The 25,658-nt window shown below is 45.5% G+C and overlaps 1 protein-coding gene across 2 annotated transcripts in view; it reads left to right on the top strand.

The window, feature by feature from the left end:
- The first annotated feature begins 8,949 nt into the window (after positions 1-8,949).
- kirrel3l (kirre like nephrin family adhesion molecule 3, like) overlaps positions 8,950-25,658 on the top strand; it is a 38,465-nt gene continuing 21,756 nt past the window's right edge. For both annotated transcript variants that reach the window (XM_041942501.1, XM_041942500.1), the window contains exon 1: positions 8,950-9,031. In XM_041942501.1, the coding sequence (XP_041798435.1) occupies positions 8,980-9,031 (52 nt within the window). In that variant the 5' untranslated portion in view covers positions 8,950-8,979. The remainder of the gene's footprint in view (positions 9,032-25,658) is intronic.

Below are 25,658 nucleotides of genomic sequence, written 5' to 3'. Positions count from 1 at the left end.
GACTCCAGCTGTCCCTGTGAGCTGCATGTGCAGATGCGGATGAAATATTGCTCATATTATTACATTGTGTCGATTTTTTTCCCCCAAATTTAAATGGCTTACAAGATTAAAATATGCATATTACAACTAATTCAGTTTTACAAGATAGAGATGATCAGAGACACATTCGATGCCAGTTGGGTGATTTCAATGTTGCAAAAGCCGTATTTTTTATTTTGGCAGACAAAAACAAATTGGTGTTTCAGAGTTTTCCAATTCTAACTACAATCCTCCAACACAATCTCCACTGAAAATCATAATTTGTTATCCTCCACTAGGCGAGGTCAGGAGACTAGCAGGAAGCCTGTGTGGGAAATCGCACCTCCTTTCTGAATCAAAACAACCTTTTCCTCATCCTCAAACACAATCTGTTAGGTTACCCTATCTTCCAAGATGTCCCCAGTAACAGATGCTTATCCTGAGCCTACAGAGGAGAGATGAGGAAATGAGGCAAAAGGAACCAGCTCTCCAGATGTGTTACACCAAAATAAAGGCCAATATTTTCAGTGCGGGGTTCTCTCCTCACCCTGTGTGTCTTTTTCTTTCTTTCTTGTTTTTTTTTTAGTGCTGCTGTTTCCTATTCAAAAAAGGAAACAACAAAATGTGAGCTGGTATCTGTTGCTGAACAGTTGAAGTTATGCGAGACATTTTCAAAGAGAGGAAACTGGAATCCAATTTTTTTGACATGGTGTTGTCTTTCATAACATTCATTTACCAATGCTGACATGCCTATGGCAGAACAGCAGGGGCTGTGGACTCATTTAGTGGGATGGAAAGGATCTATTGACCCTTGAGACAGCTGAGGTACACTAGTAGATCTTTAGCTCCCTTTCTTGGCCAGTCTTTAGCCCTGAACACAAGGGACCTTTGTGTCTCTCTCTCCTTTGGCTGGCAGCTGTGGGCTAAGCACTCATCCATAGATCCACACATTTGCAGTTTTGAAGAGGTAGGAGCAACACCAGTCTATCATTTTTTTTTTCTATTCCCTTCTTTCTAATCTTGGAAATCTTGGAAATGAGGCACGATAAGCATCGCCAGGGGAGGTTGATTATTCTAACTGTGTATTTGCGTGGTTTTTGCTTCAAACATGCTGCTTTTCCTTTCCAAAGAGCACCAAAATAACAAGGAGACAGAAAGCCGAATGATGGACACTAAGAGTTAGCAAAGTAATCTGCAGAAATCTAATGGATTCACTTTACATCATGTCTGAATATTCATGCATATGGAGAAGCACCATGAGATGATTACTGCAAATGTGAGTGGTTATGATAATCACAGGAAAAGTAAGATACATATTTATGCATACACTGAAAGGAATGTGGTATTGATTTAGAGCACATGGGTATTAACTTCCAGGCTTTTTAGACTTAAGTAGGGGATATAAGTATGCTGTGGTATATTTTGTTTATGTATTTGATATATTCATGCAGGGCTATGAAGGTTTGTTAAATAAGTATGCCAAAGCCATTCCAGATGTTGCATTCTAAATCATGTCATCTCCACTTAGTGTAACAGTCCAGGAACTCCATTTGGAGTAAATGCCCCTTAAACAAGGTAGTTTTGCAGGGCATTTGGTGGGATCAGCACTCTTTGATCCACTCTCTTCCTCACCGCCGGTTGGCTCCCCTGACCTTTTGCAAACCCAATGTGACATCCACCTTTTGAGCTAAGACAATTTGACAAATAAGTGATGACCGTTCACATTTTTAATTTAGGAGTATGATGAAAAATTAACCGTGGCCAACGCAGGACCTTGATTTTTAAACAAGTCTGCGGCAGCCGGCCTATCTTTCCCACCCACCCTCCCCTCTCTCTACCATCTATCTCTGCTGGTCTGCTCTCAGTCCCTCCTCTGCACCCCACCTCTGCTGATCTTTTCCTCCATTCCCCCTCTCCTCCCGCTTCCCTTCCTGCCCCATAACTAATGCTTATTATGCCTCTCACATAAACCGTGGGTCTGGCACCAGACTGCCCAGCCACACAGGCTAACAGGAGTAGGGTGAGAGAGAAGATTGGAGGAGGATTCTTTAGTTGAAATGGGCCAAGTGGCACAAAAGATGCTCCACAGACCCTGTTTCCTTCCTTCATTTGGGACTTCATCCATTATATTCCTCTGTCATCCCCTACTCAGCATAATAACTCCTGAAAGGTAGATAACTATTAATAGAGTTCGCACAGCACTGCAGTCATATGGATTGCCCCGCAGCGCTGTGACTAAGTAGAACTGATGTCTCCTGTGACAAGCGCTCGTGTTGCTGTCATCCAGGACGTGCAGACACTCTGCATACATTACTGACTGCTGGCTTCCCCCTCTCCGTCCCCCCTTTTGGATGGCACCACAGCTGTCCCAAAGTGAATCCCAAATGAGAGTATCTGTCAGGGTTTGTTTGCTGCAGGCCTTGATTTGATGCTATTACTCTGCAGTTGGAGAGACTGGCTCAGTCTGCGGGAGCCGAGAGCTGCTGGTGGACAACGCTTGCCTCGGGCCTGGCCTGGTGGCACCGAGGCACATTTTGAACAAACAGAGAGCTGGAATCCGATAAGGGGTGAAAACTGTTTTTACTTTCTTAGTGTCTCCCCCTAAACCAACATCCTCCTCTGCTTCCTCAACACACCCTTGTGTTTGTGTTACAGAGGCCGGTCATATCTCTCTCTCATATCCCCTCTTCAGCCAGATGTTCCTCATTCATTTTTCTAACACACAGCTGCATATGTAAATAATCCATGATTTCTCCTGCTGGATGGGAAGATCGGGCATATGGGAAGATCGTAAGCAGTCTCTACTTTTGCGCCTGGGGTGTAGACCTGTTTTGGACTTTTAAGCGACGCTGCTTTTCATTGGGTCCGAGGGCAACAGAAAGTCTGTTTCAAGATGATGACGGCAATCCCTAACCACTGCCCTGGCAGCACTTTAGCACAGGTTATCTAACGCAAGCAGACGGATGACATCTTAGCTGAAAGTGCTTAGCTACCTGTTCCAGGTCAAGGCAGATTTCCTTCTGTTGCTCTTCCAACAGAGACTTGCTGTATCGCCCATCTTGTTTCAGGCCCCCAAAGCATCTCTTTCTTCTCTGTGGCAACCATCAACTGCACTAACCCAGAGAAAGACTGACAGCGGACCCACTGAAGAGGTGTGCAGGCAAGTCGACCAGAACAATAACAAAACTGGAGTCAGAGGCAGAAAGGGGAAGAGGACAGACCCTAATAATGGCCAGGCCGTGGCTTGACATGCTATGAAAAGTGACAGTGGACGAGTCATCCATTATTTATAGCAGTGCAGAGCTGGGTTATTTATTTTTTTCAGCAGCATGAGCAGCAAGGGATCATGGCACAAAACAAGCAGCCAGTCGTGGCCTATTCATGTGATTGTCAGCAGACAGCGAGGCGAGCCCAGTGGTGAAGGAAGCTGTGACTAGTTTTGGCCTGGTAAGGACAGGAGTTACCTTGACTGTTGCTGACTCTGTCTCTGCCCCTCTCATTGTCTCGCTTTCATGTCATGGACATGAGAGGTCAGTGTCAACTGTGGATGGGTCAGAACAATTTGACTGCTTATCTTTAACTCGCATCTTTAATGGTGTGATGAGTTCCTGACTGCTGCAACAGTGTACAGTGTTGGAATTTAGTCATATTCATCACACTGTTATGAGCTAACTGCATTAATGCATCTGCAGTTTAATGTGTTGGCCCATTATGCATCCTAACATACATATGAGTGCCCTGCACTGTGCAAGGAGTTGTTTGGTGTAATATTCACCAAGTAATCATGAACTGTTGACAGAGCCAACAATCAGCTGACACATTTGTCAATGAGTGGCAGAACTGCTGATCTCAGTGTGGGACTGCAGTGGCTAATCTATGTGTATGGATTAGCAGAAGTGTTCAATAGTTCTGTCCAGGCGACTGGATCGCTATCGTTGTCTCAGATATTTATCGTATCAGAGCCGGGGGGTGGGTGGGTGTGTGTGTCTGGACGTGGCTTACTACAGCAGAGATGCCGCGGACGCCATCAGGGCATTTCTGGCACACAGGAACGCGCATGACATCAGGAACAGATGTTGCACATGGTGAGGCCCATCAAGGGACAACAACTCTGCATCAGTGCATGAATATTTTAGACAGCTTACTGCTGTACTTATCAGCCAAGACACGGCTAGGCTGGCCAAGGACCCAGTCAATCTGATCTTAAATTTTGGGGAATGTTGTAATCACTTTAGTGAAGAAGGCAGCTGAAAAAACATCACCAGGTTGATGAAGTGCCGGCTTGCAAAAAGAAGGAGGGGAAGTTGCTTTTTCAGCTCAGATGCATTTATAGCTTTGATTATCTTACAACTCCAAATGAAAAAAAAAGGTATGCTGTATAAAACAAAACACAAAATGCTGTTTGACATATACTCAACTGAAAACAGTACAAAGACAATATATTTTATGTTTCACCTCATCATTCATTGATTTTTGTAATTATCTGCTTATTCTGAATTTGTTGCCAGCAGCAAGTTTCAAACAAGTTGGGACAGGAGCAACAAAAGACTGGGAAAGTGGTGGAACGCTCCAAAAACACCTGTTTGGAACATTCCACAGGTAAACAGGTTGATTGTTAACAGGTTATAGTATCATGATTGGGTATGAAAGGAGCATCCTGGAAAGGCTCAGTCGTTCACAAGCAAGGATGGAGCGAGGTTCAACACTTTGTGAACACATGATTGTTCACAAAGTGGAAGATTTTACATGGGCTCAGGAACATTTTGTAAAACCATTGTCAGTAAACACAGTTTGTGCATGATTGCTATTTTTTGTGATAACTATGCATCAGAGCTGCAGAGTTTGCAGCTTCACCTCCTTTTTGTCCGTCACCATGTGAGTCTATACCTTCGAGTCCCCAGTCATGACTACTGTAATGTCAGACTGCAGATCTTTTCCGTATATCTGCAGTTCAACAGCCACATTCCTGTAATCCACACCCTTTTCTAAGCGCAGCTTGAACCAGAAGCCTCAACCTCTCCTTGACCCCTTAGGAAAAGAATCCCTCAACCAGATCCCCAGAGAGACTTTCATTACACACAAAAACAAAATCCATGGGTGGCCAGAGTCATATTCTGATATTAGGGCAGAGGACATGGATTTGATATCAGGCTGGAAATAGTCCTATAGACTGCAGCGTGAGCCTGAGGTCCATGTTGAGCTTTAATGGCCCTCCTCCTGCTCGTCAATCACACATAAAGAAAATGCTTAATCGCAAATTTCAAACCAGTGCAGCGCACTGACGTCATATTATTGGAATGGGGGAGAGGAGACAGGTTTTGAATTGGGCAGATGGATACCACTGCCTAGCAAAGGTATATGTCCTTATGAGTTATGAGCTTGTAGTGGCATTTAGAGTTACGGTTGACACAGATCAGCTCAACATTCAATATAACAATTACAGTAAAAGCTGGTGTAATGTTTCTCACACGGATGGCAGGATAAACCCTCGACCCCTAGAGGAACCCAAACACTGCAGCATGGACTCACACTACAGTATATAGAGCAGGATGTTAATATTCATCAGTCTAATCCCAAGACTGAGCTTATTAATTATGATACAGATTCAAATTGATTAGTGCGTGTTTCAACAATAAAACGTGGTTACTTCATACGTTATATAAAATGTTTCATAATGTGCTTATGGTATGTATTTTCATTGAAAACTATGTGGAGTTTTCCCACAGCCTTAGAAGGTTTTGAGACAAAACAAAACTCGCATTCCTCAACCTGGAGCTCATGTTTCACCGAGTTTACTTTTGAGAGAGAAATGTCTTCTTTTCCCCCTGGTGGATAATGAGGTTGATTTTATTCAGTTTAATATTCATTCAAACTAAACACACGGTTCGTGTCGGTATGAATACATTTCCCCCCACTTGAAAGTTACAGCCACTTTCCAGCCAGACAAAAGAGAAAGCAAGCGATTGTGATTTTAAGGCCCAGCATGCCTTTCTCCACGACTGACATCTCTTTTTTAATTGACCCTGGGTCAAATAGGGACTGGGATAATATTTTGTTAAATTATTCTCATTTCCCTGTGAATCACATTTCCATATATCTCAGCTTCATGCCTTATTTATTACCTCCTTACAATTACCATGCAAACGACGTCTTAACTGTCACCCCTTTCTCCCTCTGAACAGTTTAGTAAATATCAAACCATATTTATTATTAATAAACCCACAGCTGAAAACCCCCTTTTTATTTATAAATTATTCACACACTCAAAAGCTAGGGGAGTATGGGCGCCCTCCATTTGATGCCATGGAGGCCAGAATAATTAAGACTATTGGCTCAAACTGATGCTAGTGCATGTATCATCTGTTGTGCCCTCATCTATCCGTCCATCTGTGTGAGCCATAGGGGATCATACATTTCAATCACAGCATCGTGCCCGGTGACAGCCTTTGCACAATGGATGTTGATTTTATTATCAGAGCACAACTGGTGGAGGCACCCCGCTGTTTTACTGCTCACCCGAGCCCCCGCCTTCAGTCACTCATTGATGGTTTCACGCGTGCAGACTGCAGCTCACAAGCACCCACAGAAACAAAAAGCACAGTTTCTTCTTAGCATTCGCTGTCCTTCACATTCAGGCGCCTACACGCAACCGAAATCGCACTTTGGCATATGTGGAAACAACGAGCGGGCGTCTACTCCTGCACACAAACACACACATTCAGACACGCTCATTTGCCCATGTGCTCACTCACACTAACCTGGGTTGGCTTCCCAGCTGTGCAAGCTGTTTCTTCCATCAACATGTGTTTACTGGCAGGGGACCCTTATGTTTGCATTACAGGGAGGCAATAAACAGGAAGGCCAGCCCCGGGGTTTGAAAGCTGCTGTTTGGGGGGGAACCCTCATGAGGCGTGAGCCCTAATCATTGTGTGGTTCAGCCTTTAATTAAATGCAGTGCGAAATGTCAAAAAGAAAGACTCTTGTTTTTGTGGATGATGTTTTCTGGAATCTGCGCACGCTGAAGTCCTCGGTGTCCAAATTTACCCACTTTGATGAATTTTTCACAGTCTTTTGGAGCGCTAACCACCTGGTTGAGCTAACAGGGCGCATGTGTGCATGTCCTTCTGTGTGTTTATTGTGTGTGTGTGTGAAGGGGGGATGTGTTAACATTAAATTAAATCGTTGCTTGCTACAATACACATAGAAGTGAAAGACTGATTAACCAGATGACTGCAAGGCCTATTATTTTGGTTAATCAATAGATCCTTGAATAACTAATGAACAACATCAAAGAGCTGTTATAAACAGCCACAGGCAAGTGATAGACTGCACTGTTTTCATCTCTTTATAAAAGCCTTAGCTTTTGTTGAAATATGATAATGATTCTGTTCTCTTCTGTTCATTTCAGCGCCCACTGTATGACAATGAACAATAGGCTCATTTTAGATCAAACTGTACCTGAAAAAAAGTATGTTTTGAGGCAACTTCAAAGAAAATTATTATAAAAAATACTCAATAAGCCTATGAACCTACTCTGCATAAACGATACTTCAATTTAAAAACCCTTGTTTGTCAGTTAACTGACATGGCGATACGTATTTAGGTTAAATAATGCGAGTTGTCTGCAAAGCTGAGTAAACAAAAAAACAAGTTTGATGCGTTGAGGTTTTTAGAGTCATCATTTCACCATTCGGCAGAGAATCTGCAGCTGATTCTGCTCTAAAGCTGGTCACACACACGGTTAATGGAGGGAAGAGAGAGAACTGGATACCAGTTTTCCAATGGTTACAATTTCTTCCAATCAGAATTGGACCCACATTTGTGCAAAAGCAAAAGGTTTGTCCGGTAAGGAAAAGTTTCTGTGTAGTACAACAAAGGTGGTGCATGCAGGGAAGTCTGCTGATAATATTTCCTAAACCTCAGCAAGAAGTTTGATGTGTAAAACAATTCTTCAGCTCATATTGCTGAGTCTCAACATGATGGAATCACAAAGCTGCAGTTCCAGAGTGAAATGAAGGTACGTGGATTTGGGTTAAACATTCAAGGCTCATATTGAGCTACTTACCATCATTGTTATGGCATTACTGGTGATTTGGAGTGAAATGTAAAAACAAATAAAATCGGAATGTACATTTTCCTACTTATGAATAGACCATGCTTGAGTGGATAGAATGCAAGTCTCCATGTGGGATACACCACCCAAAAATGTTAGGGCAGTCATTTAACTTGGAATAAATGTCTTAAATGCCCTCCCCGTGACGCCCGCTCAACCAATAGCGGGGCCTCAGGGGGCGGGGGCCGCTGCCCCCCCAGCAAGCGTCTGAGGCAGAGGGGCTCCTCCGACTCAGCTCCTGGCAGATTTGGTGTACACCCCCTACCACCACCAGATGACTGTCAGTGCGCATTTCCTATTGGCAAGAGGGAGTGAGAAGTAAACAGAGGAGACCGACGGGGGAAGAGTGTGAGAGAGGGAAGGAGTGAGTGTGTTACAGTGAGAACAGAGTGAGAGACTCCAGCGGAGGGGGCGACAGGCAACTTCACCGGGGTTTATCACTGCGCACTGTCGAGGAGGAGAGGTCGCTTTCGAGCGCAGCATGCCCAAGCAGGTTAAAAAGTGGACTGTCGACGAACGTAGCGACTGAAACGCCCGATTCACTAATGGACTCACTGAGAGCACAGTGAGAGGCAAAAGCTGCGCCAGCGTGACGGGGAACGGACTCTGGAGGAGAAGCTGATGCGGTGGGGAAAGTTACCAACTATGGAGATGCATTGTTAACTGAGAGTTTACAAACTGTTCGGACCATTCAGAGTCATTCAATTAAAACGTGGATGTTATTATAGACAAGCCCCTGTGCGCTTGGCTTGTCCGTCCGGTGATAATCCGGTGCCGCGGTGGACCATAACCAGCTCAGTCGCATAGACGGAGCGAGCGAATCCTTCCACGCAACACAATTAGCGCTCATGTCGGCTAAAATGACGGCGTTGTACCTCATCTTTTGCCTTATGGTCACAGGTAAGACGTGCTTTTGTTTGTTTTCACCTGCAGGTCTTTATTGATGGAGAGAGGACGGACCGCGCTCCGCTCCGTGCTGGTGCGCTGCGTCAAGCCATCCAGTGCGCTGTTACTCAGGGGCAACCGATGTGCTGCAGTGCTGCAATTCAGCGCTGTTAATTGCCGCTAACTGTTTGATTAGTTTTTAAAGAGTGATTACATCAGGAGGTTTCACTGTCTGCAAGACGAGCCGGAGCACCGGAGAATAGCGGCACTGCGTAAAACCGGGGTAGCGGTGATTGTTTCTGTTCTGGTTCAGGTTTCGGATGCGTGTGTGCGTGTGTGTGACAGAGAGAGAGGGAGAGAGAGAGAGGGAGGCGATATCTGTGTTTTAGTGGTTAGGCACGAGCTTACGGATGCAGAGCGCACGAAAGGAAAGTTTAAGATTGTTTTTTTTTTTTTTCACCCGGGGATTATTGCTCCGGACTGCGACGCGTGTGCACGCGTATCTGCGCGTATACGCCCGTGTGTCCATTCACAAAAAAACCCTCCTTTAATCTGAGGATGAAATTGGATATTTTAGCAGGTGAGGATAAAAGGCTACAACTGAAGCGCTGCGAAATGAGCAGAGCTGCGCACCCCCTTTCCCCGAAGTTAGTCGGCGGTCCCCAGATTGATGTCGATTCAGCGTGAAACTAAGGCGAGAGCTTCGTCCTGGAGGAAGGACGTGGAATCTTCTGCTGATCTGAAGTTTTTGTCTCTCAGCCGTAATCCAGCACGATCGTGGCCGCTGTGAGCAGTGCGCAAACGGATATAAGGGTGCACGGTCTGCCACGGGGGGAGCACGGTCTCGCTGGCATATGTGTTGGACAGAGTGAGAGGGGAGAGATAGAGAGAGTGGGTAAGAAAGGGATAGAGAGTGAGTGTGAGAGCGACGGAGCATTTGTTTTTCGGGAGACAGGCAGAGACATAACGCACCTGTCTACCCCCCACACCACCACCACCCCTCCTGCGTCTTGTTTGCAGAATTGAGTTGACTACAGTAGTTTGTTTATTAGTTCTTAGGACAAAAGAAATCATACTTCATGCTTATACTCATACCCAGTATCAATGTAAGTCACACTGTGAGGGTGTTTTGCGGAAAACAAATTGAATTAGTGTTTCATTTGATACATATCTCGCCTGTAAAGGTAGTTTTTCCAGCTTTATGCATCCATCTTATTATTAAAGTGATGGTGTAATACAGTTGGGATATAATGTGACAGAGAAGAGAACAATCTTTTTTTTCCCCAGTATAAATATAATCATTATGAACAAGCAGGCGCTCTGAGCAGCTGGTAAAATGCACCCGATTAATTTAGTGCAGTAAACGTCTTGATGCAAAACAAAGAAGCTTTCAGCAATCAGCACTGAGCAACTGTTGACTTATCAGCAATTTTCAGAGTCCAACTAGTGCATGGCATTAACAGTTTGAGAGAAGATAATTACATTTAAAAGTAAGAGAATACAGGCCGGCATCGCACTGGCCCAGGTCTTCTCTGGGAGGGACACAAGATGGAATAATAAAAACAAAATCCTTATAGGGATTTATTATTATTATTTCTTTGCCAGAAGCGCTTGTAGCTTCATCACACGTAGTTTGAATTGCTTACCATGTTTAATAGCCATTTGTTGTGAGTGCATCTTTACCTTCAGCCCCGGTTCCGCATGGTTTTGTCATTATTCCAAGCCCGGGGGAGGGATATGACACCAGAAGACCTCTGCTCCCTGACAGACTAGCAACAGCTGGATGAGAAGGGGCAGTAGCCAGACAGTGGCATATTTCCCCTGACCCTAACACACACACACACACACATACATAGAGAGAGAGAGAGAGAGAGAGAACTCCTCTCTCTCTCTCTCTCTCTCTCTCTCCCTCACACACATACTCCCAAATAATGAAAATGGTAACAGCTGCCCTAATTAGAACCTAAGAGACCCTAGACCTCATTTATTGTGCCAGTCTTCCACAGTATAAAAATCTGGCCACAGCACATGGCTCCACTTTGAAATGTGTGTAAGGCATATAGCATACATTTGTATGTATGCAGTCTTGTACAACACTGATAATTTACTTTCTCGGAAAGTCCCCTGGGCTCCCGGAGGAATTGGATTCCACACTGCATCAGTATTCTGAGTAATCTTCAGTGAGCTCTTCTTTGGAACCTTTTGCTTTGGGTCGCTTGCGTCTCATCGGGCCAAGTTCAAAGGCTGGGAGCTGAGATTACAAGTTTCTCTCCCTTCCTCTTAAGTCGTGTTGCCTGTCATGTCACACTATAGTGTAACGCCGTGGAAATTTTCCACCTTACTTCTTCTCACAACTCCTTTGCCTGGTTGCAGAATGTGCGACTATGGGACACGAGGACACGAGAGCGTGTCTGCTTAATGGGCCGGAGGCGGCTGCCAGACTTTTACCAAAGGTTGAAAGCCTGTTCACAGGCACACACTTCGTGCAGGCGCGCACGGACACAAGCTGGGAACTGTTATTAAGCGGAGGAAGTGATGAGCTCTGATCAAGCCCCCTCTTCCCCACCATCCTTTCCCATTACCAGAGATTTGTCTTTTCCCTGTTCAGCACAGATATGTTTGTGGACGCAGTGGCGGCCGAGTGGCCCAAGAGGTTGGTTTTGGGGAAGTGTGCATACTTTATGAACAGCCGTTCTGCTGCTCTTTGAATTCTTGCGGAGGAAGTCCGGATGGGCAGAGGGAAACAGGGTTTTGAGGGGAGTCTTGTTGCAGGGATAAGACTCGGCTGTGTCACCAGTGTCTTGATGATTAAGCTGACAAGCAGCAAGGAAACACTGAGGAAGGCCGCTGTGCGTCGTTAACCTTTTATCCATCTTGTTACTCTTGTCTCTCTCTCTCTGTCACACACACAAACACACACACACACACACACACACACACACACATACAAACATACCCATGCTGTCAAAATCTCTCCCTTTAGTTTTCTGTCCCTCCATTAATTCCATTCCCTCTATGCCTCTATGATGCCGAGATTGAGGATAAAGTGGATGAGTGAGAGAAAGTTTGGCGGCAAGAACCCCAGCCAGCCGATGAGGAGTGTTAGATACGAGGTGCGCAATAGTGCAGACGCAGCAGAATCCGAACACGGCTGAGTCTCGAACAGAAGTGTCTTGCATTATTTAGGAGACATAGTCATGGCAAAGATATAGATGAATTTTGGCCTACTTTGATTTTCTGCCTATGTGAGCTCTGTGTAATGGTTTTGCTGCTGGGGTGTTATATTGAACTTTGTTTCTGAATTTTCTAAATTCACTTGCGGCCACAAATCAAATGTAAAGATCTGTACATGTGTTGTAGCTGTAGGTATGTTTTCTGTCTTTATAACCAAGACATGTATTTTAGTTCTCCTGAGCGTTTTAACCAAACAGCTAAAAATTTAATGTTTTAATGTTGCTGTTGAATGTTTCTTTTACAAAAAAAAGTTGGGACACTTTGTAAGACATAAATTAAAATGAATGTGACAATTTGCTAAACAGTTTTTGACATATTCTCAGCTGAAAATTGCACAAAGTCAATACATTTAATGTTTGACCTCATCAACTTCATTGATTTTTGTAAATATCTGCTTATTCTGAATTTGATGCCAGCAGCACGTTTCAAACCAGTTGGGACAGGGGCAACCAAAGACTGGGAAAGATGTGGAATGCTCCAAAAACACCTGTTTGGATCATTCCACAGGTAAACAGGTTGATTGGTAACAGGTGATAGTATCATGATTTGGTATGAAAGGAGCATCCTGGAAAGGCTCAGTCATTCACAAGAATGCAGCGAGGTTCACCACTTTGTGAACGCATGATTTTATAAAGAAAATGAACACTCGGTCTCAGAAACACTTTGTAAAACCATTGTCAGTAAACACAGTTTGTTTGCAAATGATTGCATTCTGTTTTTATTTCCACATTTTACACAAAGTCCCAACATTTCTGGCATCAGGGTTGTAGAAAGCCTCTAGATTTTCACTTTCACAAACCTTTTGATCATGCAGACAGGCGCGCGCAGACCGTAATGAATGATCAAGCTCTTAAACTATAGCCTGCTGTTTTTTCCACATCCTGAAGACGTGTCGTGCACACATGCCATTGTCTTTCTGCCTTTCTTCATAAACAGATATCCTCCCATTCGCCTTGCCGCACACGCACTCGCTACGTGTGCGGAAGGAGAAAGTGGAAGGAGAAAGGAAACAATGGGGCCTCATAATGTTGCCTGTCTCTAATCAGCTTTGCCATGCGGGCAAACACAGATAAAGAACTTGGCAGTGTGTCCTGAGGCTTTGTTATCAGCTGTTAGCAACTTAACTGGATGTGCACGCTGGTATGGCTCAGCACAGGAAGCCAAACTGGCCAGGTAGCAAACAGTGGATGACACTTGGCCTCTTGCAGCATTATTTTTACCTCTGCCCGCCCATCCTCTTTTTGTCTTCGCTTTCTCCTTGTGTCTGTCTCTGCACATCCTCACCTTGTCTTCCTCTGGGGCAGTCAGAGGATCCGGAGAGGAAATGACAGGGAATAGGACAATGGAGGGGCCATGTCAGCTTCCTGCCATTGCCTGGAGACTTCTTCCCCAATTACAGCACTTCAGGCTGTATCATCAGTATACAGACTGGTGGGGACAGCGCAAATTTGTTTACTCATTTATTCCTCAGTACAAACACAGTAATGAAAAGAAAAGAGAGAGGGAGAAACCGGGATTTTGTGCATGCCATTAAAACAGCCCCCCCAAGGAAAACAGTCACGTTTATACAGTAGCAGCTATTTTAAGAAAGACTTGGATTGCATTTATCTCCCCTAAAATGCAAGTGTCACTTCCTGCTAGAGAGATGTATCACCATTTCAAAGGACCCTAAGCCCAGAAACCAACATACAACAGAAAAATTGCAGACATACTAGACCACACATTCATTTTTATTTTCCAATCAATTCTTGCCCTGCAAGACAAGAATTTCATATCTCCTGCCGAGACACAGAAACCAACAGCAAATTGAAATTTATCTTCTGCGTTGCAGCAATAGCTGTTCCTGTGTTATCTTCACCAGCCGTGTTCCTTAACCTTATATTAAAGATAGCTCTGTTGGAGACGCGTTCTGGCAGCCGAGAAGGGGCTCAAGAAAAAGAAAAGTTCAGTTCGGAATACCATCTGACAACATTTATGTAACTCAAGATGCTGATTTATTTATCTTCTCTTTTTACTCTCCTTATATGAAATGTGATTGTCATTGGCACTTAGCTAAACAGAAGATCTGAAATAGTTTGTTCGGTGTACCTGGGCTAATGACAGCGGCTGGCCCAATATCAAAGCACTTTGTGAAATAGTCATGAAATTGAATTATTAGATTTGTGTACATGGACTGTAAAGAGCGAGAAAGTCTGTGTAGGCAGGTGGGCAACAGGACTTTCGCCCAGGAAGGGTTCTATACCTGTCCTTGATTTTATATTATGTTATAAGATTTTTATATAAAATATTTTAAGGAAGTAGCTATTTTTATTGATCTTTTCCAAAACCTGAAGTGAGACCTTCACCTGAAACATTTTCTGAGCAAGCTTTATTTTGAAAGTCTAACTCCACGTTACATATTTATTACTGCTAACTTGACTGCGAATCCTGAAGATTTCATTTCTTGACTATATCACGGACTGCTGCGAGACTGTGTTGCACACGCACATCATCCAGAAATGACTCACGAGGAGCCCACGGAAGCAACACCCTGAACACACACACGCAGAGGTCAAGGGCACACACTAGGGCAGAGGATGATGAGCTGAGATGAGTGTTTGGCATCTTCGGGGCTGTGTGCCCTTTGTGGAGCGATTAGTCAAAGTCCAACTGTCTAATTAATGATGCTGTAGCTCTCAGGACATGTCATCTCCTTAACCAACTAGGGGTAAAAACACATTCAAGGAAACGAGAGATTGCCCGCTTGCTGCTCACTTTGTTAGCGATGGAAACAGGGCATGCCCTTGTGGGACTAAGTGCTCCAGCTACTTGTTCCTTGAAGTCAAGCCCCCCATCTTTTTCTCCTTTTCATCTCTCCTTCCTGTCAGTTCAAACTGCCTGGAACGCCTGGGCTAATATTGTGTTAGTGACTCAACCATTAACCAAAATAGCGGGTTGGCTGTGGCTCGGTCTCTTCTTCTTCTGCACAATGAAAGGCCGCGCTGTGTTGTTGTAAGAGGACGGGTGAAGGGTTGGAGAGAGTGTAGCCATTCCCCCCCTTTCGGACAGGGCTGAGAAACTCACCCTGGGAGGTCTGGGAGAGAAGGCAGCCAATTTGCTATCAACTGAGGGGTGTCAGTCAAAGCTTATTGATCGGGCAATAGACTGCGGCTCCCTCAATGGCAAAACATGTTAATGTTATTGAGCTGTGTGGAGACGTGAGGCACAATGTAGCGTGTGGGCGGTTGAGGTGGGTGGCGGTTGAACCGGTAGGAGGGTAAGGTGTGTCTGTCTCCTGCCGTCTGTTTGGCCAGAGAAAGACGATGCAGAGACAGCAATGGGCTCAGCATGAGAATAGAGGGAGGCAGTGAGAGAAAAAGAAAGAAAAGGCAGGCAGAGGGGTCAAAGGGATTTACTGCCAGGAGCCTAGCATTTCAGGTAATGGATATGCTTGTATTGGTGTAAACCAAACCTGCTGTTTTTCTTCCAGCGTGGCAGAGGTGAAAAACAACAAAGGTGTAACTGACTGCAAGTCTGAGGGGGATTAATAGAAAGTTGATATTTCAACACCTCAGGCTAAGCATTGGATCTCAGGTGTGTGCTTGGACACGCAGAAAGTGGTTGTGTGCGTGCATGTGTGAGTGTGTGAGCGCAGAGTTGTGGATAGGGGGTGTATGAGGTTGAGGTAAGGAAGGTGTATAGTGGGAGGCTTTTTTGCTTCTGCCACATTCCTGCGAAGCCGCCGCAAGGAGGGCATGAACACATGGCTAAGTGCTTCCCAAGCTGGCTGAGGTGAACCTAACACCCCTCCTGGAGGAAGCAGCCCAACCATTGTTCCAGCACATTGCACCCGTCTGACGGAGGCATCCTAGCGCTGCGCAGATCCCAGGGGGCTGGAAAGAGAACGAAACAGTGGAGGAGAGGGACTGATTGTTCCCCGCTCAGACTATCCACAGATGGGGCTGCGGCACAGGATGCTGGCTGTTTGCTTTAGAAAGTCCCAGGCGTTTGCTTTGCAGTCGTGGTGAGAATTCTCCGGGGGACGGAGAAGAGAGTGCCAGTGGAGACAACAGCAGGGGAAGGGGAAGAGAGAGTGGAACAGTGAGGAAGAGAAAGAAAGGGATAGAAAAAGGACCTTGCCTAATATGATGTCAGTGTGAATATAGTGTCAGTGCCAAGAAGGGAAGACAGATGATACAGCCATACAATGATAGGGTAGTTGGGCGAGAGAGTGCTCAAGTCCTCCCCTGTTTCCAAACAGAGACATATAGAGCCAGAGATAATGGAGAAGGGAGGGAGAGTAAAGAGAGTAAGCGAGGAAGGGGAAAAGGAAGGGATGAGATGCAGGGAAGCCAGGCTGCATCCATCATGTGGTTTGGTGCAGAAGCCATTTGTACCTATTGTTCTCCATAATTTGTTTTCTCAGAGCCTGCAACGGGAGGGGTGAAGGGGAGAGACAAAGCCACGGCAGCCATTTATTTTTGTGCTAATTACATAAGTGAGACAGCATAATTAGACGTATAGCTAAATAGACAATAGGCTGAGAGAGAGATGCACAGAGGGAGATAGACAGGGAGGTGTAGATGAATTCAAATAGATGAGAGGCATGGCCCTCTCTATTTCACATTCAAGAGTGCGAGGGAGCATGTTAAAAGAAGTAAAGGGGATGGAGAGGGATAAAGGGAGAGGAAGAGGGAGAGTAAAGGAGATGGGGCGATGGAAGGGATAAAAGATAAGAGGGAAGGAGAGAAAAGCCCTCTTCACAGACTGCACTTTGAGGTGCGGCCCAATGCTGTTGGAATAGTCACCTCATTTAGTACACCTGCTCAGCGGGAGAGGAAAGAGAGATGCGAGGAGAAGTCGTGAAGAAAAAGAGAAAAGGCCAAAAGAGAAGAGAGGAAAGAGGAGACAGATCTCATCTCTGCTTCTTCAGATCAAAGGCAGAGAGAGGCTACAGAAAGCTGTTTGTTGTGGCTTGTTTGGGAGGGTCTCTGTCTGTGTGGGGTCACGATTTGACCTGGTCTGCTATTTTGTTCCAGCGATATTACTCTTCAGCACAGCCACACGCCAAACCCTCGAAGGAATCGCAGCCTGCGGGGTCTGGGACACTTCGAGAGAGGACCGGTGGCGTTCTGAAGCTGCTGGGTGAGGAGATGTAGATAAAAGAGAAAGAGGAGCTGAAAGTTTGTTAAAACCAGCATTGGCTTAGAAAAAGAAGATAATTTACATCTTTTCAACTAACTGAAAAGGAGCTTGTTCTCAGCCAGCCGATGTTGTGTTGCTGAATGTTCTGCGTGTGCTAATGCAGTTGTGCGTCTGCTCAGGTTCGTGTGTAGGCGGCGTGTGGGTGTGTTGAGCATGTCACCAGTCTTTCAGGACTGTGATACAGGGGAAGATAAATAGGCCCTTAATGAAGCTGCTCAATCACAAGCCAGTTAAAACAGCTGACCAAAGATTGAGGGGCAGTCAGGCCTGATTGGAGGCCTATTGAAGCCGGTCGAGGGAAGCTCTTGAGCCGTCACACTTTAGATAAGCCATTCACTGCACTATAGACCTCGGCCTAACTACCCTTCTTTCTCTAAGCAGTCCTCTGACACACTATAGTAGCTCGAGTCAACTCCCTGATTGTCCTGGGGAGTTCTTTAAAAGCCAATTTAAACTCAGTCCTTTGTTTAACTCCCCAGGAACTCAAGCTTGGACATATTGTATCGGTTGTGTGTGAGTGTGTGTGCTCTTTCATTGGGCTAAGTTGAAGTTTTGTGTGCGCTGTCTTTGAGCATGTGATGTTTTGTTAAAAAGAACTGGGAGAACTGGCACCGACTAGTTTTTTGGGTGAAAGAGAGGGTGCATGAGAGAAATCAATGGGCCAATTCAACCTATTACAGCCATGACTGTTGCTGTAATGGTGTGGAAATGGGCAGTGGTCATGTGGATCCCTTCTATACCTCCGGGCTTGGATCACAACTGAAGCTCCGATTCATTTCCTCCCAGCTTTGATTAAAAAAAAAAGTACTCAGAGGATATCAAAGACTCTCACATGATGGCGACGAGGGATGAGATCCGTCCGTTTTGTGAAACGGATGAGACCTCTATTCTGCCGGGTTTGCCGAAGGACAAACATAACACTGGGCTGCAATTTACCTCGACAAATAATGACTCCTCCAGCCCTGTCTCCTTCCAGCCTTTGCCTCTTTGATCCCAGGTAATGTGTTAACAAGCACTGGGTTCATGGGATACCCATAGCATTAGTATTTGTATTTGTGCTGAGGTGTGTGTGTGTGTGTGTGTGTGTGTGTGTGTGTTTGCACATGTGTGGCTGTTTTCACACCAATTAATGAATTGCTTTATATGCCTGCTGAGGTGACGATGGCCTGTCTCTGGCAGGGCATTGCTTTTTTTCCAACACAGTGTCAGCCTCTGACGTGTGACGGCCAGCGCCCTCTCTCTCACACTAACCCATTAATGAGACCAGTCTAATTAGCGCTTGTGGTTCCATACAGGGGACCCCAGAAACCACAGCACCATTGTGAGCCGGCCTAATCAGGGGACCTCTCAAAGACCGAGGGCCCGCTGCACCAGTGAGAAAGTTCACACATACAGGGAGACCTGCTTGGTTTCACACTCGAATTAGCGTTCCGGTTAATTGGTATAGGAGTATTTAAAAAAAAGAACGGAAGAAAGGGACTGGTTGTATTTTCAGATATGTGACCACTGAGGTTCAGATCTTGGCTCCTTCCCGTTCAGCTCCCTTCGGTAGAATTCCTCCTGAGGGCGATGCAGAAAAAATGATTTTGCTCTCCTTCATCCCCCTCCCTCACTCCAGATAATTCAATCTCTTCAATATCAAATAATCTCTCCCAATTTTTCAGCCTATTTTAACCTTATCGCTCAAACACCTACCTCTGGGGGACGAGCCTCGTTCCACCTTGTTAAAAAAAGAGGGGGAGAGAGAAAGGGAGAGGTGGCCGAGGAAAGAGGGATGGCAAATAGCTCTCAGAGGAGTGCTTTAAAAGCCTCTGCTTGCCGTTCTCATGGGCCGTATGTGAAACAGCGGGCAAATAAATTGAAAGAGAGAGGAATGGCGGGCATAGAGAGATCCAGAGGAAGTTAAAGGAAGACAATCTACAAGAAAAGAGGGGAGTGTAGGTGATGTGAGGTGTGGCTCTTAAGGTCTGGGGCTCTAACTTGTGTCCCACAGCACTTAACATGCCCCTAGCCATCTCTCCTGGCAGTTAATTAGAATCCAATAAGGTTGCCGCCTGTTGGTCATTGTTCCTCCACTGTGTTTACCCTTTCCAGAGGCTCCATTCGCTGCTTAATCTGCCGAGAAGCTGAATGTCAATAGGTCAGGCCAAGACTCCAGAGCCCTGAGAGAGAGGGAGAGACGGAGCGAAGGGGGAAGGAGAGAGGATCAGGGGGGATGAAGGAAAGGGGTCATTTCGCTCTCGCTCCTCTCAATATTTTTCTGTGCCGTTCCGTTCTCGTTGTTGTTTTTCTCCCCCCCTTCCCTCCCTCTTGCGTCTCCTCTCCTCTTCTTTTCTTCTCACTTCTAATCCGTCCTCTTGATTGTTCTAAGCTGCTTTCAGCCAGCCCCTGGGAGGGTGGGGGGTTTTGGAGTCTGTTTTAATTAAGATTTAAAAGACGACTCCCTCAAGAAGGGAGATTTAAGAGCAGGATGGACTGAGCAAAAAGTAAATGAATGAAGGTAGGACAGATTGTAGAGAGGGCTCAACAAATATCAGAAATTGGTAAAAGGGGAAAGTTAAAAAGCTATTATTTTACACACATAGATGCGCTCGGCGTACACACCCACGTGTTCACACAAACGCGGCCAGACTCTGGGGCATTCGAGTGGCTAAGCCAAATGGGATTTTTTTTTTCATTTGTAATCAAGCGGCACAATCTCTATAGATCGATCTCAACTTCCTGTGATTCATACCATATCCTGCAAGGGTGATATGGGATCAGTGGTAGCCAGCAGGCAAGCTGAGGGAGTTATCTCCACACTCTGTCTAATGATCGATCATCTCACCAGATGGGCTTAAGAGCATGTAACGCTCCACTTGTTTATCAGAGCCCCAAACCTGAGGCCTCTCAGTAGGTGTGACCTGCAAAGAAAGTCTTGTTTTGCAGACAGACAGGTAGAATGAATGAGAGAGCGCGAGAGACGTGTCTCTAAAGTTTTTAGTATGACCAGACATGAGGATGGAAGCTGAGCTGATTTCCCTTTGTAATGCGGCTCTATAGGTGGCAGTGTCACCACAGTGGAAGCTGTGGATGCTCCTCTTAGACACTTAATTAACAGTCTTATCGCACCAGGACTAAAGATTTCTCCCGAAGTCTGGCCATCAAAGATACAAGCACTGTTACCATCCGGCTTTTCTCCGGCTGTACAATCATCATGTTGCAAAGTGTGTGTCCGTCCGTGTGTGCCACCGCAGCCTGAGAAAAGGCGCGTGCTACGTGTTTAGTAAAAGAGTCACATAGCGCACATCTGCCCCTACTGTGAACCATACATTCTTCATCCAGAGCAAACACACCCCAAAAACAGACTGGACAATGAAGTGTTTAAGTTCATCAAGCTGCAGACTCTGGTGCAGCCGCGAAGGTGTTAAAGGCAAGGGTCAAGAGCCCAGCCCACCGCATTCTCTACCACGGTACATCCCAACACACAGCCACCATATGTCCAAGGTTTCACAGTCAATGAGCCGACCCACCCAGCGTGACAAAGACCTATTCACATCCAGTTGACTCTGAGGAAATCTGCAATGCCATGGTGTGATTAGGACAGAATGCAGCACTAGTCCAGCCAGTGGCAGTTAGGGAAAAAAAACAAAAGACTAGAAGATACGAGAGACGTAAAGAGGAGCGTTAGAGAAAAGAGTAGGTAGACAAAGAACTTTACAAAGCACTTTGAGCGGATAAACGTAAGCACGATCTTGCCCTCAGCTTGCTGCAGCTCCATCGCTTGCCTCCATCAAAGCCCCTTGAGATTCTCCCAGCACACTCGCTGCCTCTGTCACTCACAACTCTGTTAATAAGGCCAGCAGTAAACGCCAGGAAAGATATGCAGGGATGAAAGATCCCTCTCTCATGTTCCGCGCTTTGAGGATGTGTTTCCGGGTGTCGAGGGGAGGTGGGGAAAATGCAGCTTTATAGAGTAATGCTGCATTTTAATAGAAACAATAAACCCGCCCGCTTATAAAATAATATTTTGTGTCCCATATCCCGTTGTGCAGAAGCTCTGGGGACTTTTGGCAGACTTGAAAAAGCCCCCACCACCACTAAGCTAAAGGTATAGAAGAAGCCCATGCCAAAGAATAAAGTGTGAGGAGCTCCTGGGGGAGGGATATATCACACATATATTCTTTTACTGCAGCGATTAATATCTGCGAAAAAAAGGTCAAACTTGACTTGAATCGGTCCAGTATATCACAGTTACATTGGGAGCCTGCATTTCATACATCAATCCCTGCTGTGATGTCTCATCAGCCTGGTCACACAGGAGAGACCCACACTGCACATTATCAAAGATTGATGGGGTGTCCTAGTTAAAGACAGGGGGTGGAGAGACGACTGGTAACAGAAGGGAACTTTGCGTTACTCGCGCCTTTTTTTTTTTTTTTTTTTTTTAGAGGTGTTGATTGTTCGCGTGGCCGTCTGCAAATATAATCACTCGGATTTACAAATGTTGTGCCAGGCTGTAACCTTAAGACTTGACCCCAAGATATGCTGGCTGGTGGAGGTGGTGGGGGGGCTTGCAAAGGCTGTATTTTGAGGTCAGTTGTCCCACACAAGACTCAGGAAGCTCAAGACGCAGGCTGAGCGTCCCATCTCCTCCCATCCGCCCTCTTCCTCATCCTCCCCTGTAACGGAAGACAAAACAAACTGACAGAACAAACAGATTATCCTAAATCCTTTTTTCTCCAACACACAACCTAACCATCTCTTATATCCACTGTTCACCGTCGTCCTACCCGTTTCTTGTTCAGAGTGCTTGCTTAATAATTAATTGATTAATTAGTTCGCTCATTAATCATTTATTCATTAATCATGGCCTGATTTTTCTAGAGGAAGCGGTGCAATCTGAAAAAACCCTGACTGCACATTTCACTCTAATTATGCTCCTTTACTAATCAACGCTTAAGAAATGGAGTTTCAGGAAATTAGTTTTCCCCTTCCCTTCTTTTTCTCAACACAAAGCAGGATGTATTGAGGTCGGTAGGTAACACCCCCCCCCCCCCCCCCCCCCGGAAGCTCTTACTCATCAGTAATTTTAAAGGAACGATTCAAGTTACAGACAATCTGATGAACAGAATAAAAATTTGGAGTTGAATTAAAAACCTGCCTTTTCTCCACCTCCAGATGAAAAGGGAACGGGAGTTCTGGTCACAGACTAACCACAGACGGTGATTAATAAATGGCAATTTGAAGGCTGTTTGTAGGAACAGAGAGGTGGCAGCATTGTGAATCACACACTTATTGTTTCCACTGGATCCATGGCTCTCCTGGGAGAGGAGGTAATTTGTTTAATCGCCAGGAGTTATGTTCTCCGGACAGAGAGATGGGAAGATAGTTCTGAAATATCTCCTGTAATGCGGCGCGAGCATGAGAGGGAAAGTGAAGAGAAACATTTTAAACAGGTTTAATTAGCTGTGTTTTTGTGCCTTTGTGTTCCTGTTGGATGCAGGGTTCACAACACAGCTCAGCTGCTCTCTCTGAAGGAGCTCTTGTCAGCTGCTGACAAAAAAGAATTATGCATCAAATTAAAGAGAGCTCCAGTGAAATGGAGGCAAGTCGGGCATTAACCTCTAAGCTTTAAAAAGCACACATATTAAGCAACACTAATGAGACTCTCATTGAGCTAGCTCTGTTTTATATTCCAACACACACAAAAGCACAGCTTTGACTTCAATGTGCCATTGCTGCTTCTGAATGAGGTTGTCTCTGTTATTCATCTCACCAGCAGCAAACACCGCAGAAGTGAACAATAGTGTAGATGGCCCTTTTACTCTAATGAGATGCATACATTTACAACATTACCACCCTCATTAAAAAATAATAATAATAAAGCGAAAAAAAATATTAATTATGAAGCGCACTACTTCCTATCGTGGAGAGCCAAGGGGGTCTCCATCGGGCTCAATTAGGAAGAGTAGGCCGCAAATCCCTAGACTAAATTAATTGACACTCCAGGGCATTAGGCCCACAGTCCCAGTACAGAATCTATGTAGAGAATTCCTTTGTTTTCATTTCCGCCGCCTTTTAGAAAAAGCAAGAGATGGAGGCAATTTTAACATGATCTCGTCATTGTTTTATGGATTTTTAAGCTATTGTTGATTTATATATTTATTTGTGTCACTTGTCACGTCTGCAGCGGGGAACGAAAAGATTTACTTTATTTATTTATTTATTTAATTCCTGTCCCATCTTTGAGAAGCCTTTCTGTCACATGTTGCGCACCATTGCTGTTTTATCCACTGTGTCAGCTGTTATGCACACACTAAACCAGAGCTTTTTGCAAATAAGCACAAGAAGTTAATGATTTAAAAGCACAGTAAATTATACTGAAAGCCCTTCCATCCAAACACTGGTGAAAGAGGGGGGAGGGAGCCAGAGAGGGAAATTGGGATGCAGAAAGAAAAAGTGAAAGAGACAGAGAGAGAGGGAGAGAAAGGAGCAGGGGGGACAGAAAAGGGCTGGAACTGTGACACAGATCCAGCCAGCAGCTGTTTTGCAGTGAAAACACCAGGGGGTAAGCAGGAATGACACGAAATGACAAGACTAGCTCAATCAACATCTTGTCAACACTGCTGGCTGATGTGTACAGACAATTTCATACTGCCACCGCCGACTCCCTCCCCTTTTTTCTCTTTTTTTATATGGCTTTTTATTTCCTGTCCTCCTGCCAGCCAGCCAGTCACTTGCTATCTGTCTACATGGAGTCAGCTCTTTGGCTCTTGGCTTCAGAGTGGGGGAGCTGTTTAAAAGCTGCGCTAGAATTATACTCAGAGAGATGCTGCTGCCCACTGGAAACCCTAAAGATATGGGGCTCTGACAGTGCGTGTGCATCTATGCGTGTGTGTGTGTGTGTGCTAGAAGTCTGAGAAGACAGTAAAAGAATGAGTGTATTTATGGCACATTGTACGGGCACTGCAGCACAGTGACTGCGACCCATTCACATGCACTCACACACTGAGTATGTCACATCAGCACTCTTGCCCCCCCCCCACCCCTCTACCAGCCTCCTCCGTTTTTCCCTCCCTTCTTCCCCTCCTTGTATGCATACCACTCTATTACTCTATCCACTGCATCTGCTGTAGCAGGTACCCAGGGAAAAGCTCTGCCACTGCTCTCCCATGCGATCAGCCTCACTGCTGCCCTGATGTGTGCAGTGCCCCATTCCAGCAGAGAAGTACCTCATGGTGACAGCCTCAGAGACAGACTGATTACAGCGTTCCATCAATCCCCTCTCAGGCCCGCTCCTTTGCAATTGGAAGCTGACAGGAAGCCACTTTTTCCATTTTTACCTTTCCTCAGTTTTTCCGGTCTTTCTAACATGTAGCGACTCTTTTTTCTTCTTTTTTTCTGTTGTTCCCTCTACCTGCTTTCTTGAGTGTTGTGTTGACAAGCTGACACAAACCCCTGTGATTTTCACACCAGGGATGCAGAGACCAGGAGAAAGGGACAGGGGATACAAAATAGACGGGAGGAAGAGACGGAGAGAGAGAGTGCAAGGGAGAGGCTGGCAAGGGATGACAGCTGACACGGAGTCTGGAAAAGCAGAGCGATGGCAGAAAGAGCCATGGAGAAAGCAAATCAACAATTAGTAACACCTTATATAACTCTCAGAGGGGGCCTGCTAGGCATTGATTTCAGGGATCATGGCTCACTGACTATAGACGTATGAGTGATAAACAGAGGAATGAGAGGATGGAGTTGGATTGTAGAGGGATGCAGGAATGAGAGGGAATGCCCTTGGTGGGGGTATCAGCAGAGCAGCAGGGGCGGGGGGAGGCTGGGCGGATGAGCTGGTCCACTCTCTAAAAAGGGTCTAGGTCTGAGCCAAGATTTTCACAATGGAATAAAGGCTGAAAGGGGAGGCTAGGAGGATTAAACGCCAGCAAAACAGCTCTTAAAAAGCTGTTAGACTGCAATTTGGGCACAAAAACGCAGAATGGGAGAAAAGATAGCGAGAGTGGGTGGGAGGGTGGGAGTGCGGCTGGAATGCAACGTGGGAGAGAAAGGATTGAAGAGAGGCCGGGGCGCATTAAGGTGTGAGAGAGGAGGCCATCTGCAGAGGCACAAGCTGAAGCAGGCCCGAGTCAAAGAAAAACACAGAGGTGCCCACACATGTGGTGGAGCATGTGTTGGGTGCCACACTGCCATGAGTTGGTGGGTGGTATCTGTTGTTAGCCCCCTTCAAGCC

This window comes from Chelmon rostratus, chromosome 8, assembly GCF_017976325.1.
Source record: "Chelmon rostratus isolate fCheRos1 chromosome 8, fCheRos1.pri, whole genome shotgun sequence".
In the NCBI taxonomy this organism is placed as follows: domain Eukaryota; kingdom Metazoa; phylum Chordata; class Actinopteri; order Chaetodontiformes; family Chaetodontidae; genus Chelmon; species Chelmon rostratus.
This window is presented reverse-complemented; position numbering and strand designations above follow the sequence as displayed.